This window comes from Pseudophryne corroboree, chromosome 6 (genome assembly GCF_028390025.1).
Source record: "Pseudophryne corroboree isolate aPseCor3 chromosome 6, aPseCor3.hap2, whole genome shotgun sequence".
In the NCBI taxonomy this organism is placed as follows: domain Eukaryota; kingdom Metazoa; phylum Chordata; class Amphibia; order Anura; family Myobatrachidae; genus Pseudophryne; species Pseudophryne corroboree.
This window is the reverse complement of record NC_086449.1, coordinates 196,410,048-196,436,720: the sequence shown is the minus strand read 5'-3', so window position 1 is coordinate 196,436,720 and position 26,673 is coordinate 196,410,048. Positions and strand designations below refer to the sequence as shown.

Here is a 26,673-nt window from a genome sequence, read left to right as displayed (position 1 = left end):
GTGTGTGAGGGGCAGGGGGCAGCGTAATAATGCCCACAGTAGTAGCACCCCGTAATACACATAATGCCCACCACAGTAGCGCTTCTTATACAATGCCTACAGTTGTAGCGCTCATTATGCAATGTCCATTGTACTGGTAGTGCCCCTTATACAGACCCCATAGTAGTGGTGCCCCTTATGCAATGCCCGTATTGCCCCCAGTAGTAATGTTGCCTGTAGTAATACCCCCAGTCATTTAGCACCCTAGTAGTTATGCCCCCAGTGGTAATGCCCCTGCAGTTATGACCCCAGTAGTTTACCCCCCCTTTAGTTTAGCCTCCCAGTAGTAATGCCCCCAGTAGTTTGCCTGCTTGTAGTTTAGCCACCAATAGTAATGCCCCCTGTAGTTTGCACCATTGTAGTTATACCCCCTTGTAGTTTAGCCCCCAGTAGTAATGCCCCCAGTAGTTTGGCCCCTGTAGTTATCGCCCAGTAGTTTGGCCTCCCTGTAGTTTAGCCCCCAAGTAGTAATGCCCCTGTAGTTACGCCGCCAGTAGTAATGCCCCTGTAGTTACGCCGCCAGTAGTAATGCCCCTGTAGTTACGCCGCCAGTAGTAATGCCCCTGTAGTTACGCCGCCAGTAGTAATGCCCTCCTGCAGTATGCCCACAGTAGTTAGCCCTTTGTAGTTTGCCCCCTTGTAGCTTACCCCCAGTGGTTTGCCCCAGTAATAATGTCCCCCAGTAGTTTGCCCCCAGTAGATGCCCCCCAGTAATAATGTCCCCCAGCAGTTTGCCCCCAGTAAAAATATCCCCCAGTAATAATGCCCCCAGTAGTAATGCCCCAATAGATGACTCCCCCCCAGTAGTAATGCCCCCCAGTAATAATGCCCCAATAGATGACACCCCCCCCCAGTGGTAATGCCCCCCAGTAATAATGCCCCCAGTAGTAATGCCCCAATAGATGACTCCCCCCAGTAGCAATGCACCCCAGTAATAATGCCCCCAGTAGTAATGCCCCCCCAGCAGTAATGCCCCTTGCTGCTGCCCCCTCGTCAGTAGTAATGTCCCCCGTAAATTGCCCCCAGTAGGTGCCCCCGCTGCACTAAGAAAGATAAAAAAAAAAGGACATACTTACCGATCCCCGTTCCCGCTTCCAGACATCCTCCTGGCGTCCTCTCCTCAGCACTATGAGAGAGACGTCATGACTGACGTCTCTCCCATAGCGCACGCAGCACACAGTGACGGCGCCGGAGGCAGGAGCTCAGTACTGAGCTCCTGCCTCCGGCTGCCGCTGTGCAGGGAGACGGGCGCCCGCTGGTAACACAATCTCAGCGGGCGCCCGTCATTTTCCTGTGCGGCGGCGCGGGGACGGACGACAGAGGGAGAACGGACAGGGGGGCCACTGCCGCCGCTGGACCTTGGGGCCCCTCACAACGTCGGGGCCCGGGACGGCTGTCCCCTTTGACCCCCCCTGTCGCCGGGCCTGACTGCAGTAGTAATAGATGATGCAGAAAGGGGCAGAGGGTGACTGCAGTAGTAGTAGATGATGCAGAAAGGGGCAGAGGGTGACTGCAGTAGTAGTGGATGATGCAGAAAGGGGCAGAGAGTGACTGCAGTAGTAGTAGATGATGCAGAAAGGGGCAGAGAGTGACTGCAGTAGTAGTAGATGATGCAGAAAGGGGCAGAGAGTGACTGCAGTTGTAGTAGTGGATGATGCAGAATGGAGCAGAGGGTGACTGCAGTAGTAGTGGATGATGCAGAAAGGAGCAGACAGTGACTGCAGTAGTAGTGGATGATGCAGAAAGGACCAGAGAGTGACTGCAGTAGTAGTAGATGATGCAGAAAGGGGCAAATGGTGACTGCAGTAGTAGTAGTAGATGATGCAGAAAGGGGCAGAGGGTGACTGCAGTAGTAGTAGATGATGCAGAAAGGGGCAGAGGGTGACTGCAGTAGTAGTAGATGCTGCAGAAAGGGGCAGAGAGTGACTGCAGTAGTAATAGATGATGCAGAAAGGGGCAGAGGGTGACTGCAGTAGTAGTAGATGATGCAGAAAGGGGCAGAGGGTGACTGCAGTAGTAGAAGATGATGCAGAAAGGGGCAGAGGGTGACTGCAGTAGTAGTAGATGATGCAGAAAGGGGCAGAGGGTGACTGCAGTAGTAGTGGATGATGCAGAAAGGGGCAGAGAGTGACTGCAGTAGTAGTAGATGATGCAGAAAGGACAAAGGTACAGAGAGTGACTGCAGTAGTAGTAGATGATGCAGAGAGTGACTGCAGTAGTAGTAGATGATGCAGAAAGGGGCAGAGGGTGACTGCAGTAGTAGTAGATGATGCAGAAAGGGGCAGAGGATGACTGCAGTATTATTAGATGATGCAGAAAGGGGCAGAGGGTGACACGTAGTAGTAGATGATGCAGAGGGTGACTGCAGTAGTAGTAGTGGATGATGCAGAAAGGGGCAGAGGGTGACTGCAGTAGTAGTAGATGATGCAGAAAGGGGCAGAGAGTGACTGCAGTAGTAGTAGATGATGCAGAAAGGGGCAGAGGGTGACTGCAGTAGTAGTGGATGATGCAGAAAGGAGCAGACAGTGACTGCAGTAGTAGTGGATGATGCAGAAAGGACCAGAGGGTGACTTCAGTAGTAGTGGATGATGCAGAAAGGACCAGAGAGTGACTGCAGTAGTAGTGGATGATGCAGAAAGGAGCAGACAGTGACTGCAGTAGTAGTAGATGATGCAGAAAGGGGCAGAGGGTGACTGCAGTAGTAGTGGATGATGCAGAAAGGAGCAGACAGTGACTGCAGTAGTAGTGGATGATGCAGAAAGGACCAGAGGGTGACTGCAGTAGTAGTGGATGATGCAGAAAGGACCAGAGAGTGACTGCAGTAGTAGTGGATGATGCAGAAAGGAGCAGACAGTGACTGCAGTAGTAGTAGATGATGCAGAAAGGGGCAGAGGGTGACTGCAGTAGTAGTAGATGATGCAGAAAGGGGCAGAGGGTGACTGCAGTAGTAGTAGATGATGCAGAAAGGGGCAGAGGGTGACACGTAGTAGTAGATGATGCAGAGAGTGACTGCAGTAGTAGTGGATGATGCAGAAAGGGGCAGAGGGTGACTGCAGTAGTAGTAGTGGATGATGCAGAAAGGGGCAGGGAGTGACTGCAGTAGTAGTGGATGATGCAGAAAGGGGCAGAGAGTGACTGCAGTAGTAGTGGATGATGCAGAATGGAGCAGAGGGTGACTGCAGTAGTAGTGGATGATGCAGCAAGGGGCAGAGAGTGACTGCAGTAGGAGTGGATGATGCAGAAAGGAGCAAAGAGTGACTGCAGTAGTATAGTGCATGATGCAGAAAGGACCAGAGAGTGACTGCAGTAGTAGTGGATGATGCAGAAAGGGGCAGAGGGTGACTGCAGTAGTAGTAGATGATGCAGAAAGGGGCAGAGGGTGAATGCAGTAGTAGTAGATGATGCAGAAATGGGCAGAGGGTGACTGCAGTAGTAGTGGATGATGCAGAAAGGGGCAGAGGGTGACTGCAGTAGTAGTGGATGATGCAGGAAGGACCAGAGAGTGACTGCAGTAGTAGTAGATGATGCAGACAGGGGCAGAGAGTGACTGCAGTAGTAGTAGATGATGCAGAGGGTGACTGCAGTAGTAGTGGATGATGCAGAAAGGGGCAGAGGGTGACTGCAGTAGTAGTGGATGATGCAGGAAGGAGCAGACAGTGACTGCAGTAGTAGTGGATAATGCAGAAAGGACCAGAGAGTGACTGCAGTAGTAGTGGATGGGGCAGAGGGTGACACGTAGTAGTAGATGATGCAGAGGGTGACTGCAGTAGTAGTAGTGGATGATGCAGAAAGGGGCAGAGGGTGACTGCAGTAGTAGTAGATGATGCAGAAAGGGGCAGAGAGTGACTGCAGTAGTAGTAGATGATGCAGAAAGGGGCAGAGGGTGACTGCAGTAGTAGTGGATGATGCAGAAAGGAGCAGACAGTGACTGCAGTAGTAGTGGATGATGCAGAAAGGACCAGAGGGTGACTGCAGTAGTAGTGGATGATGCAGGAAGGACCAGAGAGTGACTGCAGTAGTAGTGGATGATGCAGAAAGGAGCAGACAGTGACTGCAGTAGTAGTAGATGATGCAGAAAGGGGCAGAGGGTGACTGCAGTAGTAGTGGATGATGCAGAAAGGAGCAGACAGTGACTGCAGTAGTAGTGGATGATGCAGAAAGGACCAGAGGGAGACTGCAGTAGTAGTGGATGATGCAGAAAGGACCAGAGAGTGACTGCAGTAGTAGTGGATGATGCAGAAAGGAGCAGACAGTGACTGCAGTAGTAGTAGATGATGCAGAAAGGGGCAGAGGGTGACTGCAGTAGTAGTAGATGATGCAGAAAGGGGCAGAGGGTGACTGCAGTAGTAGTAGATGATGCAGAAAGGGGCAGAGGGTGACACGTAGTAGTAGATGATGCAGAGAGTGACTGCAGTAGTAGTGGATGATGCAGAAAGGGGCAGAGGGTGACTGCAGTAGTAGTAGTGGATGATGCAGAAAGGGGCAGGGAGTGACTGCAGTAGTAGTAGTGGATGATGCAGAAAGGGGCAGAGAGTGACTGCAGTAGTAGTGGATGATGCAGAATGGAGCAGAGGGTGACTGCAGTAGGAGTGGATGATGCGGAAAGGAGCAGAGAGTGACTGCAGTAGTATAGTGGATGATGCAGAAAGGGGCAGAGAGTGACTGCAGTAGTACTGGATGATGCAGAGAGTGACTGCAGTAGTAGTGGATGATGCAGAAAGGGGCAGGGAGTGATTGCAGTAGTAGTGGATGATGCAGAAAGGGGCAGAGAGTGACTGCAGTAGTAGTAGATGATGCAGAAAGGGGCAGAGGGTGACTGCAGTAGTAGTGGATGATGCAGAAAGGAGCAGACAGTGACTGCAGTAGTAGTGGATGATGCAGAAAGGACCAGAGGGTGACTGCAGTAGTAGTGGATGATGCAGGAAGGACCAGAGAGTGACTGCAGTAGTAGTGGATGATGCAGAAAGGAGCAGACAGTGACTGCAGTAGTAGTAGATGATGCAGAAAGGGGCAGAGGGTGACTGCAGTAGTAGTGGATGATGCAGAAAGGAGCAGACAGTGACTGCAGTAGTAGTGGATGATGCAGAAAGGACCAGAGGGTGACTGCAGTAGTAGTGGATGATGCAGAAAGGACCAGAGAGTGACTGCAGTAGTAGTGGATGATGCAGAAAGGAGCAGACAGTGACTGCAGTAGTAGTAGATGATGCAGAAAGGGGCAGAGGGTGACTGCAGTAGTAGTAGATGATGCAGAAAGGGGCAGAGGGTGACTGCAGTAGTAGTAGATGATGCAGAAAGGGGCAGAGGGTGACACGTAGTAGTAGATGATGCAGAGAGTGACTGCAGTAGTAGTGGATGATGCAGAAAGGGGCAGAGGGTGACTGCAGTAGTAGTAGATGATGCAGAAAGGGGCAGAGGGTGACTGCAGTAGTAGTAGATGATGCAGAAAGGGGCAGAGGGTGACTGCAGTAGTAGTAGATGATGCAGAAAGGGGCAGAGGGTGACTGCAGTAGTAGTAGATGATGCAGAAAGGGGCAGAGGGTGACACGTAGTAGTAGATGATGCAGAGAGTGACTGCAGTAGTAGTGGATGATGCAGAAAGGGGCAGAGGGTGACTGCAGTAGTAGTGGATGATGCAGAAAGGGGCAGGGAGTGACTGCAGTAGTAGTAGTGGATGATGCAGAAAGGGGCAGAGAGTGACTGCAGTAGTAGTGGATGATGCAGAATGGAGCAGAGGGTGACTGCAGTAGGAGTGGATGATGCAGAAAGGAGCAGAGAGTGGCTGCAGTAGTATAGTGGATGATGCAGAAAGGGGCAGAGAGTGACTGCAGTAGTACTGGATGATGCAGAGAGTGACTGCAGTAGTAGTGGATGATGCAGAAAGGGGCAGGGAGTGATTGCAGTAGTAGTGGATGATGCAGAAAGGGGCAGAGAGTGACTGCAGTAGTAGTGGATGATGCAGAAAGGGGCAGAGAGTGACTGCAGTAGTAGTAGATGACGCAGAAAGGGGCAGAGGGTGACTGCAGTAGTAGTGGATGATGCAGAAAGGGGCAGAGAGTGACTGCAGTAGTAGTAGTAGATGATGCAGAAAGGGGCAGAGGGTGACTGCAGTAGTAGTGGATGATGCAGAAAGGGGCAGAGGGTGACTGCAGTAGTAGTAGATGATGCAGAAAGGACCAGAGAGTGACTGCAGTAGTAGTAGATGATGCAGACAGGGGCAGAGAGTGACTGCAGTAGTAGTAGATGATGCAGAGGGTGACTGCAGTAGTAGTGGATGATGCAGAAAGGGGCAGAGGGTGACTGCAGTAGTAGTGGATGATGCAGGAAGGAGCAGACAGTGACTGCAGTAGTAGTGGATAATGCAGAAAGGACCAGAGAGTGACTGCAGTAGTAGTGGATAATGCAGAAAGGACCAGAGAGTGACTGCAGTAGTAGTGGATGATGCAGAAAGGGGCAGAGGGTGACTGCAGTAGTAGTAGATGATGCAGAAAGGGGCAGAGGGTGACTGCAGTAGTAGTAGATGATGCAGAAAGGGGCAGAGGGTGACTGCAGTAGTAGTGGATGATGCAGAAAGGGGCAGAGGGTGACTGCAGTAGTAGTGGATGATGCAGGAAGGACCAGAGAGTGACTGCAGTAGTAGTAGATGATGCAGACAGGGGCAGAGAGTGACTGCAGTAGTAGTAGATGATGCAGAGGGTGACTGCAGTAGTAGTGGATGATGCAGAAAGGGGCAGAGGGTGACTGCAGTAGTAGTGGATGATGCAGGAAGGAGCAGACAGTGACTGCAGTAGTAGTGGATAATGCAGAAAGGACCAGAGAGTGACTGCAGTAGTAGTGGATGATGCAGAAAGGGGCAGAGGGTGACTGCAGTAGTAGTAGATGATGCAGAAAGGGGCAGAGGGTGACTGCAGTAGTAGTAGATGATGCAGAAAGGGGCAGAGGGTGACTGCAGTAGTAGTAGATGATGCAGAGGGTGAATGCAGTAGTAGAGGGGCAGAGGGTGACTGCAGTAGTAGTGGATGATGCAGAAAGGGGCAGAAGGTGACTGCAGTAGTAGTAGATGATGCAGAAAGGGGCAGAGAGTGACTGCAGTAGTAGTAGATGATGCAGAATGGGGCAGAAGGTGACTGCAGTAGTAGTAGTAGTAGTAGATGATGCAGAAAGGGGCAGAGGGTGACTGCAGTAGTAGTAGTGGATGATGCAGAAAGGGGCAGAGGGTGACTGCAGTAGTAGTAGTGGATGATGCAGAAAGGGGCAGAGGGTGACTGCAGTAGTAGTAGTGGATGATGCAGAAAGGGGCAGAGGGTGACTGCAGTAGTAGTAGTGGATGATGCAGAAAGGGGCAGAGGGTGACTGCAGTAGTAGTAGTGGATGATGCAGAAAGGGGCAGAGGGTGACTGCAGTAGTAGTAGTGGATGATGCAGAAAGGGGCTGAGGGTGACTGCAGTAGTAGTAGTGGATGATGCAGAAAGGGGCAGAGGGTGACTGCAGTAGTAGTAGTGGATGATGCAGAAAGGGGCAGAGGGTGACTGCAGTAGTAGTAGTAGTGGATGATGCAGAAAGGGGCAGAGGGTGACTGCAGTAGTAGTAGTGGATGATGCAGAAAGGGGCAGAGGGTGACTGCAGTAGTAGTAGTGGATGATGCAGAAAGGGGCAGAGGGTGACTGCAGTAGTAGTAGTGGATGATGCAGAAAGGGGCAGAGGGTGACTGCAGTAGTAGTAGTGGATGATGCAGAAAGGGGCAGAGGGTGACTGCAGTAGTAGTAGTGGATGATGCAGAAAGGGGCAGAGGGTGACTGCAGTAGTAGTAGTGGATGATGCAGAAAGGGGCAGAGGGTGACTGCAGTAGTAGTAGTGGATGATGCAGAAAGGGGCAGAGAGTGACTGCAGTAGTAGTAGTGGATGATGCAGAAAGGGCCAGAGAGTGACTGCAGTAGTAGTAGTGGATGATGCAGAAAGGGGCAGAGAATGACTGCAGTAGTAGTAGTGGATGATGCAGAAAGGGGCAGAGAATGACTGCAGTAGTAGTAGTGGTTGATGTAGAAAGGGGCAGAGAATGACTGCAGTAGTAGTAGTGGGTGATGCAGAAAGGGGCAGAGAATGACTGCAGTAGTAGTAGTGGTTGATGCAGAAAGGAGCAGAGATTAACTGCAGTAGTATAGTGGTTGATGCAGAAAGGGGCAGAGGGTGACTGCAGTAGTAGTAGTAGATGATGTAGAAAGGGGCAGAGGGTGACTGCAGTAGTAGTGGATGATGCAGAACGGAGCAGAGGGTGACTGCAGTTGTAGTAGTGGATGATGCAGAACGGAGCAGAGAGTGACTGCAGTAGTAGTAGTGGATGATGCAGAAAGGGGCAGAGAATGACTGCATTAGTATAGTGGTTGATGCAGAAAGGAGCAGAGATTGACTGCAGTAGTATAGTGGTTGATGCAGAAAGGGGCAGAGAGTGACTGCAGTAGTAGTGGATGATGCAGAACGGAGCAGAGGGTGACTGCTGTAGTAGTAGTAGATGCAGAAAGGGGCAGAGAGTGACTGCAGTAGTACTGGATGATGCAGAGAGTGACTGCAGTAGTAGTAGTGGATGATGCAGAAAGGGGCAGAGGGTGACTGCAGTAGTAGTGGATGATGCAGAACGGAGCAGAGGGTAACTGCAGTTGTAGTAATGGATGATGCAGAACGGAGCAGAGAGTGACTGCAGTAGTAGTAATGGATGATGCAGAAAGGGGCAGAGAGTGACTGCAGTAGTACTGGATGATGCAGAGAGTGACTGCAGTAGTAGTAGTGGATGATGCAGAAAGGGGCAGAGGGTGACTGCAGTAGTAGTGGATGATGCAGAACGGAGCAGAGGGTAACTGCAGTTGTAGTAATGGATGATGCAGAACGGAGCAGAGAGTGACTGCAGTAGTAGTAGTGGATGATGCAGAAAGGGGCAGAGGGTGACTGCAGTAGTAGTAGTGGTTGATGCAGAAAGGGGCAGAGGGTGACTGCAGTAGTAGTAGTGGATGATGCAGAAAGGGGCAGAGGGTGCCTGCAGTAGTAGTAGTGGATGATGCAGAAAGGGGCAGAGGGTGACTGCAGTAGTAGTAGATGATGCAGAAAGGGGCAGAGGGTGAATGCAGTAGTAGTAGATGATGCAGAAAGGGGCAGAGGGTGACTGCAGTAGTAGTGGATGATGCAGAAAGGGGCAGAGGGTGACTGCAGTAGTAGTGGATGATGCAGGAAGGACCAGAGAGTGACTGCAGTAGTAGTAGATGATGCAGACAGGGGCAGAGAGTGACTGCAGTAGTAGTAGATGATGCAGAGGGTGACTGCAGTAGTAGTGGATGATGCAGAAAGGGGCAGAGGGTGACTGCAGTAGTAGTGGATGATGCAGGAAGGAGCAGACAGTGACTGCAGTAGTAGTGGATAATGCAGAAAGGACCAGAGAGTGACTGCAGTAGTAGTGGATGGGGCAGAGGGTGACACGTAGTAGTAGATGATGCAGAGGGTGACTGCAGTAGTAGTAGTGGATGATGCAGAAAGGGGCAGAGGGTGACTGCAGTAGTAGTAGATGATGCAGAAAGGGGCAGAGAGTGACTGCAGTAGTAGTAGATGATGCAGAAAGGGGCAGAGGGTGACTGCAGTAGTAGTGGATGATGCAGAAAGGAGCAGACAGTGACTGCAGTAGTAGTGGATGATGCAGAAAGGACCAGAGGGTGACTGCAGTAGTAGTGGATGATGCAGGAAGGACCAGAGAGTGACTGCAGTAGTAGTGGATGATGCAGAAAGGAGCAGACAGTGACTGCAGTAGTAGTAGATGATGCAGAAAGGGGCAGAGGGTGACTGCAGTAGTAGTGGATGATGCAGAAAGGAGCAGACAGTGACTGCAGTAGTAGTGGATGATGCAGAAAGGACCAGAGGGAGACTGCAGTAGTAGTGGATGATGCAGAAAGGACCAGAGAGTGACTGCAGTAGTAGTGGATGATGCAGAAAGGAGCAGACAGTGACTGCAGTAGTAGTAGATGATGCAGAAAGGGGCAGAGGGTGACTGCAGTAGTAGTAGATGATGCAGAAAGGGGCAGAGGGTGACTGCAGTAGTAGTAGATGATGCAGAAAGGGGCAGAGGGTGACACGTAGTAGTAGATGATGCAGAGAGTGACTGCAGTAGTAGTGGATGATGCAGAAAGGGGCAGAGGGTGACTGCAGTAGTAGTAGTGGATGATGCAGAAAGGGGCAGGGAGTGACTGCAGTAGTAGTAGTGGATGATGCAGAAAGGGGCAGAGAGTGACTGCAGTAGTAGTGGATGATGCAGAATGGAGCAGAGGGTGACTGCAGTAGGAGTGGATGATGCGGAAAGGAGCAGAGAGTGACTGCAGTAGTATAGTGGATGATGCAGAAAGGGGCAGAGAGTGACTGCAGTAGTACTGGATGATGCAGAGAGTGACTGCAGTAGTAGTGGATGATGCAGAAAGGGGCAGGGAGTGATTGCAGTAGTAGTGGATGATGCAGAAAGGGGCAGAGAGTGACTGCAGTAGTAGTAGATGATGCAGAAAGGGGCAGAGGGTGACTGCAGTAGTAGTGGATGATGCAGAAAGGACCAGAGGGTGACTGCAGTAGTAGTGGATGATGCAGGAAGGACCAGAGAGTGACTGCAGTAGTAGTGGATGATGCAGAAAGGAGCAGACAGTGACTGCAGTAGTAGTAGATGATGCAGAAAGGGGCAGAGGGTGACTGCAGTAGTAGTGGATGATGCAGAAAGGAGCAGACAGTGACTGCAGTAGTAGTGGATGATGCAGAAAGGACCAGAGGGTGACTGCAGTAGTAGTGGATGATGCAGAAAGGACCAGAGAGTGACTGCAGTAGTAGTGGATGATGCAGAAAGGAGCAGACAGTGACTGCAGTAGTAGTAGATGATGCAGAAAGGGGCAGAGGGTGACTGCAGTAGTAGTAGATGATGCAGAAAGGGGCAGAGGGTGACTGCAGTAGTAGTAGATGATGCAGAAAGGGGCAGAGGGTGACACGTAGTAGTAGATGATGCAGAGAGTGACTGCAGTAGTAGTGGATGATGCAGAAAGGGGCAGAGGGTGACTGCAGTAGTAGTAGATGATGCAGAAAGGGGCAGAGGGTGACTGCAGTAGTAGTAGATGATGCAGAAAGGGGCAGAGGGTGACTGCAGTAGTAGTAGATGATGCAGAAAGGGGCAGAGGGTGACTGCAGTAGTAGTAGATGATGCAGAAAGGGGCAGAGGGTGACACGTAGTAGTAGATGATGCAGAGAGTGACTGCAGTAGTAGTGGATGATGCAGAAAGGGGCAGAGGGTGACTGCAGTAGTAGTAGTGGATGATGCAGAAAGGGGCAGGGAGTGACTGCAGTAGTAGTAGTGGATGATGCAGAAAGGGGCAGAGAGTGACTGCAGTAGTAGTGGATGATGCAGAATGGAGCAGAGGGTGACTGCAGTAGGAGTGGATGATGCAGAAAGGAGCAGAGAGTGGCTGCAGTAGTATAGTGGATGATGCAGAAAGGGGCAGAGAGTGACTGCAGTAGTACTGGATGATGCAGAGAGTGACTGCAGTAGTAGTGGATGATGCAGAAAGGGGCAGGGAGTGATTGCAGTAGTAGTGGATGATGCAGAAAGGGGCAGAGAGTGACTGCAGTAGTAGTGGATGATGCAGAAAGGGGCAGAGAGTGACTGCAGTAGTAGTAGATGACGCAGAAAGGGGCAGAGGGTGACTGCAGTAGTAGTGGATGATGCAGAAAGGGGCAGAGAGTGACTGCAGTAGTAGTAGTAGATGATGCAGAAAGGGGCAGAGGGTGACTGCAGTAGTAGTGGATGATGCAGAAAGGGGCAGAGGGTGACTGCAGTAGTAGTAGATGATGCAGAAAGGACCAGAGAGTGACTGCAGTAGTAGTAGATGATGCAGACAGGGGCAGAGAGTGACTGCAGTAGTAGTAGATGATGCAGAGGGTGACTGCAGTAGTAGTGGATGATGCAGAAAGGGGCAGAGGGTGACTGCAGTAGTAGTGGATGATGCAGGAAGGAGCAGACAGTGACTGCAGTAGTAGTGGATAATGCAGAAAGGACCAGAGAGTGACTGCAGTAGTAGTGGATAATGCAGAAAGGACCAGAGAGTGACTGCAGTAGTAGTGGATGATGCAGAAAGGGGCAGAGGGTGACTGCAGTAGTAGTAGATGATGCAGAAAGGGGCAGAGGGTGACTGCAGTAGTAGTAGATGATGCAGAAAGGGGCAGAGGGTGACTGCAGTAGTAGTGGATGATGCAGAAAGGGGCAGAGGGTGACTGCAGTAGTAGTGGATGATGCAGGAAGGACCAGAGAGTGACTGCAGTAGTAGTAGATGATGCAGACAGGGGCAGAGAGTGACTGCAGTAGTAGTAGATGATGCAGAGGGTGACTGCAGTAGTAGTGGATGATGCAGAAAGGGGCAGAGGGTGACTGCAGTAGTAGTGGATGATGCAGGAAGGAGCAGACAGTGACTGCAGTAGTAGTGGATAATGCAGAAAGGACCAGAGAGTGACTGCAGTAGTAGTGGATGATGCAGAAAGGGGCAGAGGGTGACTGCAGTAGTAGTAGATGATGCAGAAAGGGGCAGAGGGTGACTGCAGTAGTAGTAGATGATGCAGAAAGGGGCAGAGGGTGACTGCAGTAGTAGTAGATGATGCAGAAAGGGGCAGAGGGTGAATGCAGTAGTAGAGGGGCAGAGGGTGACTGCAGTAGTAGTGGATGATGCAGAAAGGGGCAGAAGGTGACTGCAGTAGTAGTAGATGATGCAGAAAGGGGCAGAGAGTGACTGCAGTAGTAGTAGATGATGCAGAATGGGGCAGAAGGTGACTGCAGTAGTAGTAGTAGTAGTAGATGATGCAGAAAGGGGCAGAGGGTGACTGCAGTAGTAGTAGTGGATGATGCAGAAAGGGGCAGAGGGTGACTGCAGTAGTAGTAGTGGATGATGCAGAAAGGGGCAGAGGGTGACTGCAGTAGTAGTAGTGGATGATGCAGAAAGGGGCAGAGGGTGACTGCAGTAGTAGTAGTGGATGATGCAGAAAGGGGCAGAGGGTGACTGCAGTAGTAGTAGTGGATGATGCAGAAAGGGGCAGAGGGTGACTGCAGTAGTAGTAGTGGATGATGCAGAAAGGGGCAGAGGGTGACTGCAGTAGTAGTAGTGGATGATGCAGAAAGGGGCAGAGGGTGACTGCAGTAGTAGTAGTGGATGATGCAGAAAGGGGCAGAGGGTGACTGCAGTAGTAGTAGTAGTGGATGATGCAGAAAGGGGCAGAGGGTGACTGCAGTAGTAGTAGTGGATGATGCAGAAAGGGGCAGAGGGTGACTGCAGTAGTAGTAGTGGATGATGCAGAAAGGGGCAGAGGGTGACTGCAGTAGTAGTAGTGGATGATGCAGAAAGGGGCAGAGGGTGACTGCAGTAGTAGTAGTGGATGATGCAGAAAGGGGCAGAGGGTGACTGCAGTAGTAGTAGTGGATGATGCAGAAAGGGGCAGAGGGTGACTGCAGTAGTAGTAGTGGATGATGCAGAAAGGGGCAGAGGGTGACTGCAGTAGTAGTAGTGGATGATGCAGAAAGGGGCAGAGAGTGACTGCAGTAGTAGTAGTGGATGATGCAGAAAGGGCCAGAGAGTGACTGCAGTAGTAGTAGTGGATGATGCAGAAAGGGGCAGAGAATGACTGCAGTAGTAGTAGTGGATGATGCAGAAAGGGGCAGAGAATGACTGCAGTAGTAGTAGTGGTTGATGTAGAAAGGGGCAGAGAATGACTGCAGTAGTAGTAGTGGGTGATGCAGAAAGGGGCAGAGAATGACTGCAGTAGTAGTAGTGGTTGATGCAGAAAGGAGCAGAGATTAACTGCAGTAGTATAGTGGTTGATGCAGAAAGGGGCAGAGGGTGACTGCAGTAGTAGTAGTGGATGATGCAGAACGGAGCAGAGGGTGACTGCAGTTGTAGTAGTGGATGATGCAGAACGGAGCAGAGAGTGACTGCAGTAGTAGTAGTGGATGATGCAGAAAGGGGCAGAGAATGACTGCATTAGTATAGTGGTTGATGCAGAAAGGAGCAGAGATTGACTGCAGTAGTATAGTGGTTGATGCAGAAAGGGGCAGAGAGTGACTGCAGTAGTAGTGGATGATGCAGAACGGAGCAGAGGGTGACTGCTGTAGTAGTAGTAGATGCAGAAAGGGGCAGAGAGTGACTGCAGTAGTACTGGATGATGCAGAGAGTGACTGCAGTAGTAGTAGTGGATGATGCAGAAAGGGGCAGAGGGTGACTGCAGTAGTAGTGGATGATGCAGAACGGAGCAGAGGGTAACTGCAGTTGTAGTAATGGATGATGCAGAACGGAGCAGAGAGTGACTGCAGTAGTAGTAATGGATGATGCAGAAAGGGGCAGAGAGTGACTGCAGTAGTACTGGATGATGCAGAGAGTGACTGCAGTAGTAGTAGTGGATGATGCAGAAAGGGGCAGAGGGTGACTGCAGTAGTAGTGGATGATGCAGAACGGAGCAGAGGGTAACTGCAGTTGTAGTAATGGATGATGCAGAACGGAGCAGAGAGTGACTGCAGTAGTAGTAGTGGATGATGCAGAAAGGGGCAGAGGGTGACTGCAGTAGTAGTAGTGGTTGATGCAGAAAGGGGCAGAGGGTGACTGCAGTAGTAGTAGTGGATGATGCAGAAAGGGGCAGAGGGTGCCTGCAGTAGTAGTAGTGGATGATGCAGAAAGGGGCAGAGGGTGACTGCAGTAGTAGTAGTGGATGATGCAGAAAGGGGCAGAGGGTGACTGCAGTAGTAGTAGTGGATGATGCAGAAAGGGGCAGAGGGTGACTGCAGTAGTAGTAGTGGATGATGCAGAAAGGGGCAGAGAGTGACTGCAGTAGTAGTAGTGGATGATGCAGAAAGGGGCAGAGAGTGACTGCAGTAGTAGTAGTGGATGATGCAGAAAGGGGCAGAGAATGACTGCAGTAGTAGTAGTGGATGATGCAGAAAGGGGCAGAGAATGACTGCAGTAGTAGTAGTGGTTGATGCAGAAAGGGGCAGAGAATGACTGCAGTAGTAGTAGTGGATGATGCAGAAATGGGCAGAGAATGACTGCAGTAGTAGTAGTGGTTGATGCAGAAAGGAGCAGAGATTAACTGCAGTAGTATAGTGGTTGATGCAGAAAGGGGCAGAGGGTGACTGCAGTAGTAGTAGTAGATGATGTAGAAAGGGGCAGAGGGTGACTGCAGTAGTAGTGGATGATGCAGAACGGAGCAGAGGGTGGCTGCAGTAGTAGTAGTGGATGATGCAGAAAGGGGCAGAGAATGACTGCATTAGTATAGTGGTTGATGCAGAAAGGAGCAGAGATTGACTGCAGTAGTATAGTGGTTGATGCAGAAAGGGGCAGAGAGTGACTGCAGTAGTAGTGGATGATGCAGAACGGAGCAGAGGGTGACTGCTATAGTAGTAGTAGATGATGCAGAAAGGGGCAGAGAGTGACTGCAGTAGTACTGGATGATGCAGAGAGTGACTGCAGTAGTAGTAGTGGATGATGCAGAAAGGGGCAGAGGGTGACTGCAGTAGTAGTGGATGATGCAGAACGGAGCAGAGGGTAACTGCAGTTGTAGTAATGGATGATGCAGAACGGAGCAGAGAGTGACTGCAGTAGTAGTAATGGATGATGCAGAAAGGGGCAGAGAGTGACTGCAGTAGTACTGGATGATGCAGAGAGTGACTGCAGTAGTAGTAGTGGATGATGCAGAAAGGGGCAGAGGGTGACTGCAGTAGTAGTGGATGATGCAGAACGGAGCAGAGGGTAACTGCAGTTGTAGTAATGGATGATGCAGAACGGAGCAGAGAGTGACTGCAGTAGTAGTAGTAGATGATGCAGAAAGGATTAGAGGGTGACTGCAGTAGTAGTAGTAGATGATGATGCAGAACGGAGCAGAGAGTGACTGCAGTAGTACTGGATGATGCAGAGAGTGACTGCAGTAGTACTGGATGATGCAGAAAGGGGCAGAGAGTGACTGCAGTAGTAGTAGTGGATGATGCTGAAAGGGGCAGAGGGTGACTGCAGTAGTAGTGGATGATGCAGAACGGAGCAGAGGGTAACTGCAGTTGTAGTAATGGATGATGCAGAACGGAGCAGAGAGTGACTGCAGTAGTAGTAGTAGATGATGCAGAAAGGATTAGAGGGTGACTGCAGTAGTAGTAGTTGTAGTAGATGATGATGCAGAACGGAGCAGAGAGTGACTGCAGTAGTACTGGATGATGCAGAGAGTGACTGCAGTAGTAGTGGATGATGCAGAAAGGGGCAGAGGGTGACTGCAATAGTAGTGGATGATGCAGAAAGGGGCAGAGAGTGACTGCAGTTGTAGTAATGGATGATGCAGAACGGAGCAGAGAGTGACTGCAGTAGTAGTAGTAGATGATGCAGAAAGGATTAGAGGGTGACTGCAGTAGTAGTAGTAGATGATGATGCAGAACGGAGCAGAGAGTGACTGCAGTAGTACTGGATGATGCAGAGAGTGACTGCAGTAGTAGTGGATGATGCAGAAAGGGGCAGAGGGTGACTGCAATAGTAGTGGATGATGCAGAAAGGGGCAGAGAGTGACTGCAGTTGTAGTAATGGATGATGCAGAACGGAGCAGAGAGTGACTGCAGTAGTAGTAGTAGATGATGCAGAAAGGGGCAGAGTGTGACTGCAGTAGTACTGGATGATGCAGAGAGTAGTGGATGATGCAGACAGGGGCAGAGAGTGACTGCAGTAGTATAGTCTTCTGCGTCTTTGTACACAGTAGCTGTGCTAAAATATGCAAAAGCCACAGGAGGGGTCTTAAGTAAAAAGGCGCATCTGGATATGCCGTATAGGATCATCCGTGTGAACATTGGACATTTGAGTTACCTTGAGGTTTCTCAGGAGACCAGTGAACTAACGCTGCTGGAGCCAATCGGTGAAACTGCGTCTGTCTTCAGAGCACACAGAATACGGGGCCGATACCCCAATTACTGGAACACTCCATGTTGCTGCCCCAAACGCCAGCAGTATGTTAATCAAGCTGCTGCATTTGGAGCACTATGACTGACGTCGCAGGACTAGATCTGCATGTGCACAGTGCGGCTTTTGCAGATCTTAAAACATTGATGTTTAGTATAAACATTGAAATGGCGTCCAACTCCCTATATGGGAGTTTGGGGAAAAAGGTGCAGATGAATGCAATGCTTTAAGTGTGCGCCGAATTACTTTGCAGCTGCAGTGGTAAATGATTTGGAGAAATGATGGTGCCTGACCTGAATTGATAGCTGGTAGAAATATTGGAGAGAGAGCGGTTTCTAGATTCTGGGTTTAACATGGACTGTAAGGAGTAGATTTACTTAATTAGCTCCACCTGTGGATCTTTTAAAATGTGTCGGCGAGTAATGACTACACCTGTGCACCTGCTGGGTCACCTGGAAAACATGAGCTGTTTGGGGTACTACAGAATGAGTTTGAGAACCACGGTTTCAGAACCTTCAGTAAATCTTCCCCTAGGGGTGAAAGATGTAGATGGGAGAGTGCATACATGTGTTAAAGTAAACACTTGATACAGAAGATGGTAGATTTGCAGAGGAAAGTGTGCCTAGTCTGCTAGTGTTCTGTGTTCCATCACTAGTAACCATGATAGAGTACTGGTCCTGATTTACATGGAAATTTCTCTAGTTTTAGCCTTGGTTTTCCTTTTGTGCGCATTGTTCTGTGAGTTAGACATGCCTTTTGTGTGACTGGTTTCAGGCTTGGCTCTTGACAAATACACCCACTTCACCTCCCCGATCCGCCGTTACGCTGACATTATAGTGCACAGGCTTCTTCTGGCTGCCATCTCTAAAGGCCTTAAAGATCATCATCTGGGAAATAAGGACCTGGAGGAGCTCTGTCGCCACATTAATGGTCGCAATCGGGTAAGCAGACTAGAACGTTAAACATGCATTTCCTACCCAGATAAAACATTCTCATGTGACATAAGATCATTCACTGCCTTGCCTTATCGATTTCATACATGTAATAAAATCCCTGGGAAGAGCTGTGACTTGTTAAGTGAAGGGTCAGAAAATAAATTTCGGGTGTTCTAGTCCTAATATACAGTATGACCTCCAGTCTTGCATCTGTGAGGACAAAGGAGGCCGGGTAGGGTTTGGGTAAGAGCTAATTGTCCCTTTGTACACTGCAGGCAGCCCAGCACTGCCAAAAACAGTCCACAGAGCTTTTCCAGTGCATGTTCTTCAGAGATAAGGACCCGGAGAGCAATGAGCGCTGCATTTGTGATGCCATAATATACTCCATCCGCACCAATGGAGTGTTACTCTTTATACCCAGGTAAGTGTGTCTCCACCTTCCAATGTAATGCTAATATTGTGTATAACAGCTTTGGTTGCCAATGTAAGGCACTCCCCAGATTGCAACAGTGACACATGTAGAGTTGGTGTGTTACAGTTCATTCATTAAGAAGATTTAAATATATACTATACACTCTCACTCACTCACTCACTCACTCACTCACTCACTCACTCACTCTCTCACACACACACACACACACACACACACACACACACACACACACACACACACACTCTGATTTCACAGGACTTACTGTAAGTTCTCCGTTCTATCCATATGTACTAATGGATATTGACATGTTTTGCTTACTGTCATCATTATGACACATCTATAGATTTCTTTACTTGCAATTGCACTTGAATTCAAGGTGTGTTTTCCCTGTAATATACATATGGGTATGGACCATCTGTTTGCTATATCTTGAATCTATCTGGTGGACTTTTTGTTTGACACACTTTTCTGATACTTCACAGTTGTTTTAATTCTGTGCCATTAAAGAGATTAGCCCCTGATGAAGTGTCATGAGCAGACGAAATGCTTAGGGTAAACAAACTGTAAGATCCACAGTGAGGATTTGCAATTGAAAGCTTATACCCAAAACATTCTGACCTCAGGAGTGAGAACCTTATATTTACTGTCACAAATATATACTGTATAAACCATGCTTTGATATTGTGTCTATTTTCATTTTGAATATTTTTTTTTGTTTTCTATTGGTTTATATTATACTGTATGTGTGACTAAAAGTCTGATTTTTATTGGGTGTTATATGATGTTGGACTACTTATAGGCATCTGCATTGGTTAATTAGAGAGAATATTGGATATAAACACCCGCAGCCCCTTTAGAGGAATCATCCTCTTGCAATGTTAAGTAATAAACTGAACACTTCCATCTTGTGTGCCCTCCTAATGTTCTTATATATGTCTATTAATCCTGTTCACCTTGTGACACATCAAGTCCTAGAACATGTGTCCTGAAGAGAACGTAAAATGTTCTTAATATCCAAAGTTATGGCAGTTAATTATGGCTGATTTTGTTTCTGATGCAGCACTTTGCAGCACACAGCTGGCGTGATGCGGAGCTGATAAATGTGCAGCTGTTTGCAGAGCACGTCCTGTGTGTTATTGCACTGCACATGCTCTGGGGCTGTGCGCCTGCAATGACGGGTTATCTAGAATCGTACGTATATTGATTGCATCTCCACTTATGACTATTGAGGCGAGGCTGGGCTGTTACGGAGCACACTCGTGTAGGTCCGGTTTAGTGAGGGTGTGCCAATTTATCGGCAAGCTGTGCAGATGTGAACGGAAGTGTAAATACTCATATATTGCACCTAGTATAGGGCTGGTGCAGGTGTGCACTGATCATGATGACGAGGCATAGCGAGACGGATATACCCATTATTTTCCAGTGGGAGATGTATGCCCAATTTCCATCCAACTCCGCATCAGACCCAATGTTTCCTATTCTGAGTCTAGAGCCGCAGAGGTAAGTTTATGTCATAAATTATGTTCGAACAACGAAGCCATTGAGTGGGACCATTTGGATGACCCACTCTGTGCTCTGTAAGGAGCGTTTCCTGGTCAGCATCCCCGAACATTGATACCAGAGATTTATTGTCTATCCCATTAACCCCTATGGACAAGATTAATTACTTGAGGCTCATACAAGATAAAATTGCAGTATAGTGCCATTTGTACAAGCAGCGCAGCTTATTGCTAAACATGGTGGTTGCTATTATAAGTCTTTGAAATCGCTCATGTAGCCTAATCTGTTTTTTTAGTGTAAAGCACGTTGAGTCTCTTAGGAGAAAAGTGCTATATAAACGACATCATTATTGGTATTAAATCATCACAATAGGCCGCAAGCATTTGTAGTACAACATAGCAGCTATTTAAAGGGTACCACACTTAGTGAGCTTCAGTTTGACAAAAACGAATGAAGAGCCCTGGATTTTATTTATTGAAAGTCCTGTTACCTGTAGTTGAGGCTATGACATGAGTATATTCTTTCCTAAGCATTACTTCCTCATCAATTTCTGCAAATTCTTGCATCCAATGTACTAACAGATATGGTATAAAAGGAGCCGCATATCTGAGGAATACGGAGGGCCTTGTATTATCCTTCGCTGGTAATGGATGTCACTGGACACCTGGATCCTTGCAACGTCAGTCCGACCGAATCACAGTGGTGACAGGGGGAGGAGAGCAGACACCGTTCTGTCTGTTTGACCATGTGACCGTGAGTACAAACGTTTGTGTTATACTTGCCCATTACCGCACCATTCTAACGAGATCCCGCTTGCTGGAGCCGGGTGGACGATGCTGTGAGCGGCGGCTGTGACACATCCTCCTGCTACGCTGCTGTAGCGCTGCTCTCCCCGTCTCCCTGCGGCTCTCCCCCGTCTCCTCCTATCGTCCTCTCGGCTCCCTCATCTCAATCCGACTTTTTTTAAAGTCAGATTGAGATAGTCGGAAAGGGCGCCAAACCTATCGGATTTGGCCCCCTTTCCAACAGAAGCACGCGGATCGGCAGCTATTCCGCCGATCCACGATTCCCCGACTTGTCAGATAATTTTGGGGTATATTGAATAGGTCGGAACCCCTTCCGACCTAAAAAATTCGAAAACTGACGTCTTTCCGACAGGCGGCAGCTTTCGACTTCAGTTGAATATACCCCTATGACTGTTTATGATCACCCAGTTTTGTTTTATCATTGTTGTGTCCAATTGTAAAGTAAACAGAATTTGCTGGACTACATACAGGTTGAGTATCCCTTATCCAAAATGCTTGGGACCAGAGGTATTTTGGATATGGGATTTTTCCGTATTTGGAATAATTGCATACCATAATGAGATATCATGGCGATGGGACCCAAGTCTAAGCACAGAATGCATTTATGTTTCATATACCCCTTATACACACAGCCTGAAGGTCATTTTAGCCAATATTTTTAATAACTTTGTGCATTAAACAAAGTGTGCCTACATTCACACAATTCATTTATGTTTTATATACACCTTATACACACAGCCTGAAGGTCATTTAATACAATATTTTTAATAACTTTGTGTATTAAACAAAGTTTGTGTACATTGAGCCATCAAAAAACAAAAGTTTCATTATCTCACTCTCAGTCAAAAAAGTCCGTATTTCGGAATATTCCGTATTTTGGAATATTTGGATATGGGATACTCAACCTGTAATAAACTGTTAATAATTAAATAACAGTATATGTTGTTGCACTGTGTATTTTTCATTTCATATTTCTGGTATGTACATATGGGCTTTGTGCTGAATGTCTCCTTTTTGTCAGTGTGGTTCTGTTTTGTGGGGCGGGGGTTTTTTGTATTTGATAGAAATTTGTTCAAAATCAACAAAGTACCTGATTAAAAAAATAGGGCCCATGTATTTTAGCTCCATGTTCACATCTAAGGGGTATATTCAATTAAAGTCGAAAGCTGCCGTCTGTCGAAAAGACGGCAGTTTTCGACTTTTTAAGGTCGAATCGTGGTGACAGCCGCGGGCATATAGAGGAGATCAGCGCTACAGTAGCACTGCAGCAGGATGTCACATAGCTGCGCCGCTCACGGCAGCTTCCACCCGGCTCCAGCAAGTGAGGTCACGCTTGCTGGAGCCGGGAGGACACTGCCGTGAGGTCGGGCGGCTGTGTGCCATCCTCCTGCAGTGCTACTGTAGCGCTGATCTCCTCCGTCTGCCGGCGGCTGTCCCCGCTGGTCTCCTCGCGGCTCTCCCTCCTCCTCTGGGTCCCTCATCTCAATTCGACTTGAAAAAGTCGAATTTAGATGAGATTTGAATAGGGGTTGTCGGATCCATTCCGACAAATGCATGTCGGAATGGATACGACGCTAATTGAATATACCCCTAAATCTATTTTGATGTTTATTTGGTCATTTAAGAGATAATGGATATTTTATATAGAGAGAAAATATGTGCATTATACCATGACAGATAGCCTGTTAATTAGATCAGTGGTTACCTTATGCTGTATAGGAGTAAAACACTCCATGTATACATCATCTCCTCCTTACAGCCCAATCCTGCTCCAAACTCTCATGCTAGGTATTGTTTTAGAAAATCAAAAGAATATTGCTCAATTAAGTATATTAATGTAATATATCAAAATCCAACTGGTGGAAATTCTCGTACAAATGATTATACACTGTATAGCACGCCTTCTCCTTGGCCCTCTTAAGGTCATCACTCTTAAGCTATATTCAAGCAGACTCCAACTTTTAAGAGCAAATCTTTGTTTTGTATTCAGTGAAGCATCATCTGAGCCGCTTTCTACATTCATTGACAAATGGGTAAGATGTTGCACCTTACAGTGTGCAGGTGAGGGTAGGGGATGTTTACTGCTGCACAACCACATCTGAAACAGTGAGGAGCATAAGGTAAAATTGCTGCTTAAGATCCTGTGGCAAAATCACCAGACCCCCATCTGAAAACTGGTAAGTGGGCCCCATAGAGCTAGACGCTTGAAGCGGGCACCTGTCCTTGCACATTCAGATGCAGGGAAGGGTTTGTAGTGATATTTATACATAGTCACAGAAGCAATACAAGCAAAAGATGCACATACGAACGCTGCAGCGTCTGACTTGGAATCCATTTCTTAATCACATTTGGTTATATACATTGGGGGTAGTATGCACAAAGGGGAAAATGCAGTAAAAACCCAATTTTGTTTTTTTCTTTACCTCCGTTCCATATGCACCAAGCCTAGGGTAATCACTTCCAGAAGGAAGAAAGACTAACTATGGAGATTGGGATTGTAGCTGTAAACTTATTTATTATTATTATTATTATTACCAGTTATTTATATAGCGCACACATATATTCTGCAGCGCTTTACAGAGAATATTTATCCGTTCACATCCGTTCCTGCCCCAGTGGAGCTTACACTCTATATTCCCTACCACATGTACACACACAAACACATACACACTAGGGTTACTTTTTGCTGGGAACCATTTAACCTACCAGTATATTTTGGGATTGTGGGAGGAAACCCACGCAAGCACGTGGAGAATATACAAACTCCACACAGTTAGGGCTGTGGTGGGAATTGAACCCATGACCTGGGATGCAGTAATGCTAACCATTACACCATCCGTACTGCTTTCACGCATTGTTATTTCTAGAGGAAGGCAAAACATTGCCCGATTTAGTGTATGAAATTGGTAAATGAATGTGGCAGTCTCTATTTTATACTTTGCTCTATAATCCAATAAAATATCTCAGATCTTAGCCCAGTCCAACTTTGTGTCGGCTTTATTAGTAAACAGTAGTTTTGTATACAGTAATTAAGCTTTCCAAGGTTAAGTTTTGATACTGCTTTTTTGTTTACTAAATGTACAATGGAACTAAAACTCAGTTCAGCAGCTACGTATGTATGACAGATCTGTGATCTGTCAGGGAAATTCTACATGTTACAATTCCCAGATTTTGGGTATCCCAATCATTTTTGGTCAGGATTGGCAAATCGGGAAAATTCAACATGTGGAATATTCCCGGTCCCCCGACCCTAGTGTTGGGGGATCGGGAAATTGCGATAAACCATAAAAAATGTATGGGGGTCCTTTAGGCAGAGGTGTAGCTAGGTGCCATGGTGCCCGGAGCAAGAGTATGTTTTGGCGCCCCATCCCCTGTACTGAATTGGGGGCCTGGCCCACATGTGGTGGCATGTTACATTTAGAAAAACAATATTTAAAAATCCTAAATTGGTGACAGGGCCGGTTCTAGACCTTGTGGAGCTCAGGGCAAAAGTTTCCTTTGGGTGCTCCCCATGTTTAAAATAGGGTCAGTGCTTGTCGAAGACATCAATATAGAGGTATTGCTCAATGAGGAAGGTGTGTGGCCACAGTACAGTACCAATTCACATTACACCGCACAGTAGTGTCCATTATTCTTGTTACGCCACACAGTAGAGCCCCTTATACACGTCACACTATGGTTGAGCCCCTTCTACACAGTACACTATAGTTGAGCCCCTTGTACACATTACACCATGGTAGAGCCGCTATGGAAGTAGCTGTATTTAACTATTTACTTGTTTAATTCAAATAAATTAAAAACACTATATATATATATATATATATATATATATATATATATGTCCCGACTGACCTGACCTCACAACCCCAATTCCTCAATGAAAATAAAGCCCTAACTGTGATCCTCCACAGACTTGAAACCCCCCAAACTCCCAATGAAAATAATGCACCAAATTTCCCCCCTCCCAGACTTGATAATACCCCAAACTGCCATCACAGACCTGATAATCCCGCTGTGCTTCAGTGAAAATGATGTCCCAGAATTTCTTGCCTCTCTGAAGCAGCTGGGGCAGAAAGAGTTGCTGCTGCAGAGAGAGGAGCTTCGGCAGATAGAGGTTCTGCAGAAGCTGGGGCAGAGAGCTAGGGCAGAGAGAGCTACTGCAGACAGGAAAGAGAGCGGTGCTGCAGCAGCGGAGGCAGATAGTGGTGTTGCAGGACAGAAGTAACCCTGTTGCACAGTCTCCAAGTCTGAGTCAGTGTGTGCCACATCTACTTCTCCTCCTCCTGCTCTGCGGCTGCCAGTACAGTGGTCCGCAGGAAGGTGGTGACTGGCAGAGCTCCCTTTAACTTTTTTGGTGCCCGGAGCTCGCGCTCCACTGGAGCCACCCTGGCTACACGCCTGCCTTTAGGGTATATAAGAGGAGCAAAAAGTAGGTCAAGATTGGGTGTTCCAATGAAATATATATTATGTTACATGCTGTGAATGGTACTTGTACAGAGGTGTAATTGGTTGTGTTTATTCTGATGCCGCCACTTAATTGTCTAATTTCCTGTTATATATTCTCTCTTATGCTATGCTAGGTAAGAATTCGGACACAAGCCTCACGTTTCCATGCAGACAGTATTCGCTTGGAGATTATTAGCAACAAGCCTCATGTTTCCAAGGAAGAACAGCCCTCCACATCTAGTTCTAACCTTGCCAGGTCTGACCTGGTCAGGGAGGTTACTCGTACTGCAACAGAGGCTCAACTAGCAAAGGAAGAGGAGGCTGCAGAGGACAGAGCTCGGAAACAACACCAGGAGTATAGGCAAACCCAGGGTCGCAGTCTGTACTCGCTACTGGAAGAGCTGCATGACCTGGCATTGCTCGATGTGTCTGAAGAATAGTGGTATCACCCCATTTGTATAGTGTAGAATGCTCGCCTTTTTATTGTAAAGTGTACAATAAAGAACAACCTGTTATATAGTAGGGAGTATGTAAATATGGATATGCACTTCCTAGTCTTACGAAGAGGTGTTTCCATTTTGTTTTTAATAGTGATTTTATTTTTTAAATTCATGTAAATATTGCACTGTTTTCAGCCATCCTCGGGACATTACGCAGCATCCCAAGGCTCTGACACGGGAAGTGGTAGAATCCATTTCTCACTTGTGCTGTCGATAGAACATTTTATAGAGACTTTTAAAAGCTAGATATTTTTTTATAATTTTTTTTTATTTCATTTCTAATAAATGCTTTAATTATTCTCCTGCTGTTGCGTGCACAATTTGTCATGAAATTACTGTAGCTCCTCCGGTGCCACCGAAGCAGCGCTATATGTTATAAAATAGTTCTGACCTAGCAGCTGTATCAGGGTGAAATAGAACAGATTAGTTAGAAATCGGACAACACATTAGGACTGATTCCAAGTTACACGCAATGCCCATGTTCACGTAAATTAGAAGTGTTTTGTGCATGCGTAATCTCTAATGTCACATGCATCCCTCTGTGTCTGCGTACACAGTCGCAAGACAGGCTGAGCCGCACTGACTGGAATGTATTAGGCATTCCCGGGCAGTGACGTAACAGACATTCCATCTGATGGGAGTGGTTACAAACTCAGGTGCTTAATTTCATTGGATGCCATATTCTGACTGAGATTCTGCACCTAGCATAGGGCTGGTGCTTCTGTTTCATCTGGAGATGCACAAAATGGGTTTCCCAACCCTTGCATTTAGATGCACAGCTGTACACCGCTGGAAGCTCTCTTACTTGTGTTAACGACTACGCCAAAAGATTATAATGCTAAGAATGTGTTTTCAAGGTACCCTCAAGAATTAGCACCATTTGTAGCTATATGAAAAGCTAGTTACAGACTACACTATAATCAGACCAGTCAGCAGTAGTTCGATCTGATTAGTGTGTAGGCAAAAGAGATTAGCAGAAGCTGTGATAAAACGGCTCTATTATCAGATAGGTCAGGAATGATGTAACAATATTGGGGGTAATTCCAAGTT

The 26,673-nt window shown here is 47.7% G+C and overlaps 1 protein-coding gene across 2 annotated transcripts in view; it reads left to right on the top strand.

Moving 5' to 3' along the window:
* Nucleotides 1-25,922, top strand: part of DIS3L (DIS3 like exosome 3'-5' exoribonuclease) — a 94,538-nt gene extending 68,616 nt beyond the window's left edge. For both annotated transcript variants that reach the window (XM_063925576.1, XM_063925577.1), the window contains 4 exons: nt 17,778-17,944; nt 18,214-18,359; nt 20,453-20,624; nt 25,258-25,922. In XM_063925576.1, coding sequence (XP_063781646.1) covers nt 17,778-17,944; nt 18,214-18,359; nt 20,453-20,624; nt 25,258-25,563 — 791 coding nt within the window. In that variant the 3' untranslated portion in view covers nt 25,564-25,922. The remainder of the gene's footprint in view (nt 1-17,777; nt 17,945-18,213; nt 18,360-20,452; nt 20,625-25,257) is intronic.
* The last annotated feature ends 751 nt before the right edge of the window (nt 25,923-26,673 follow it).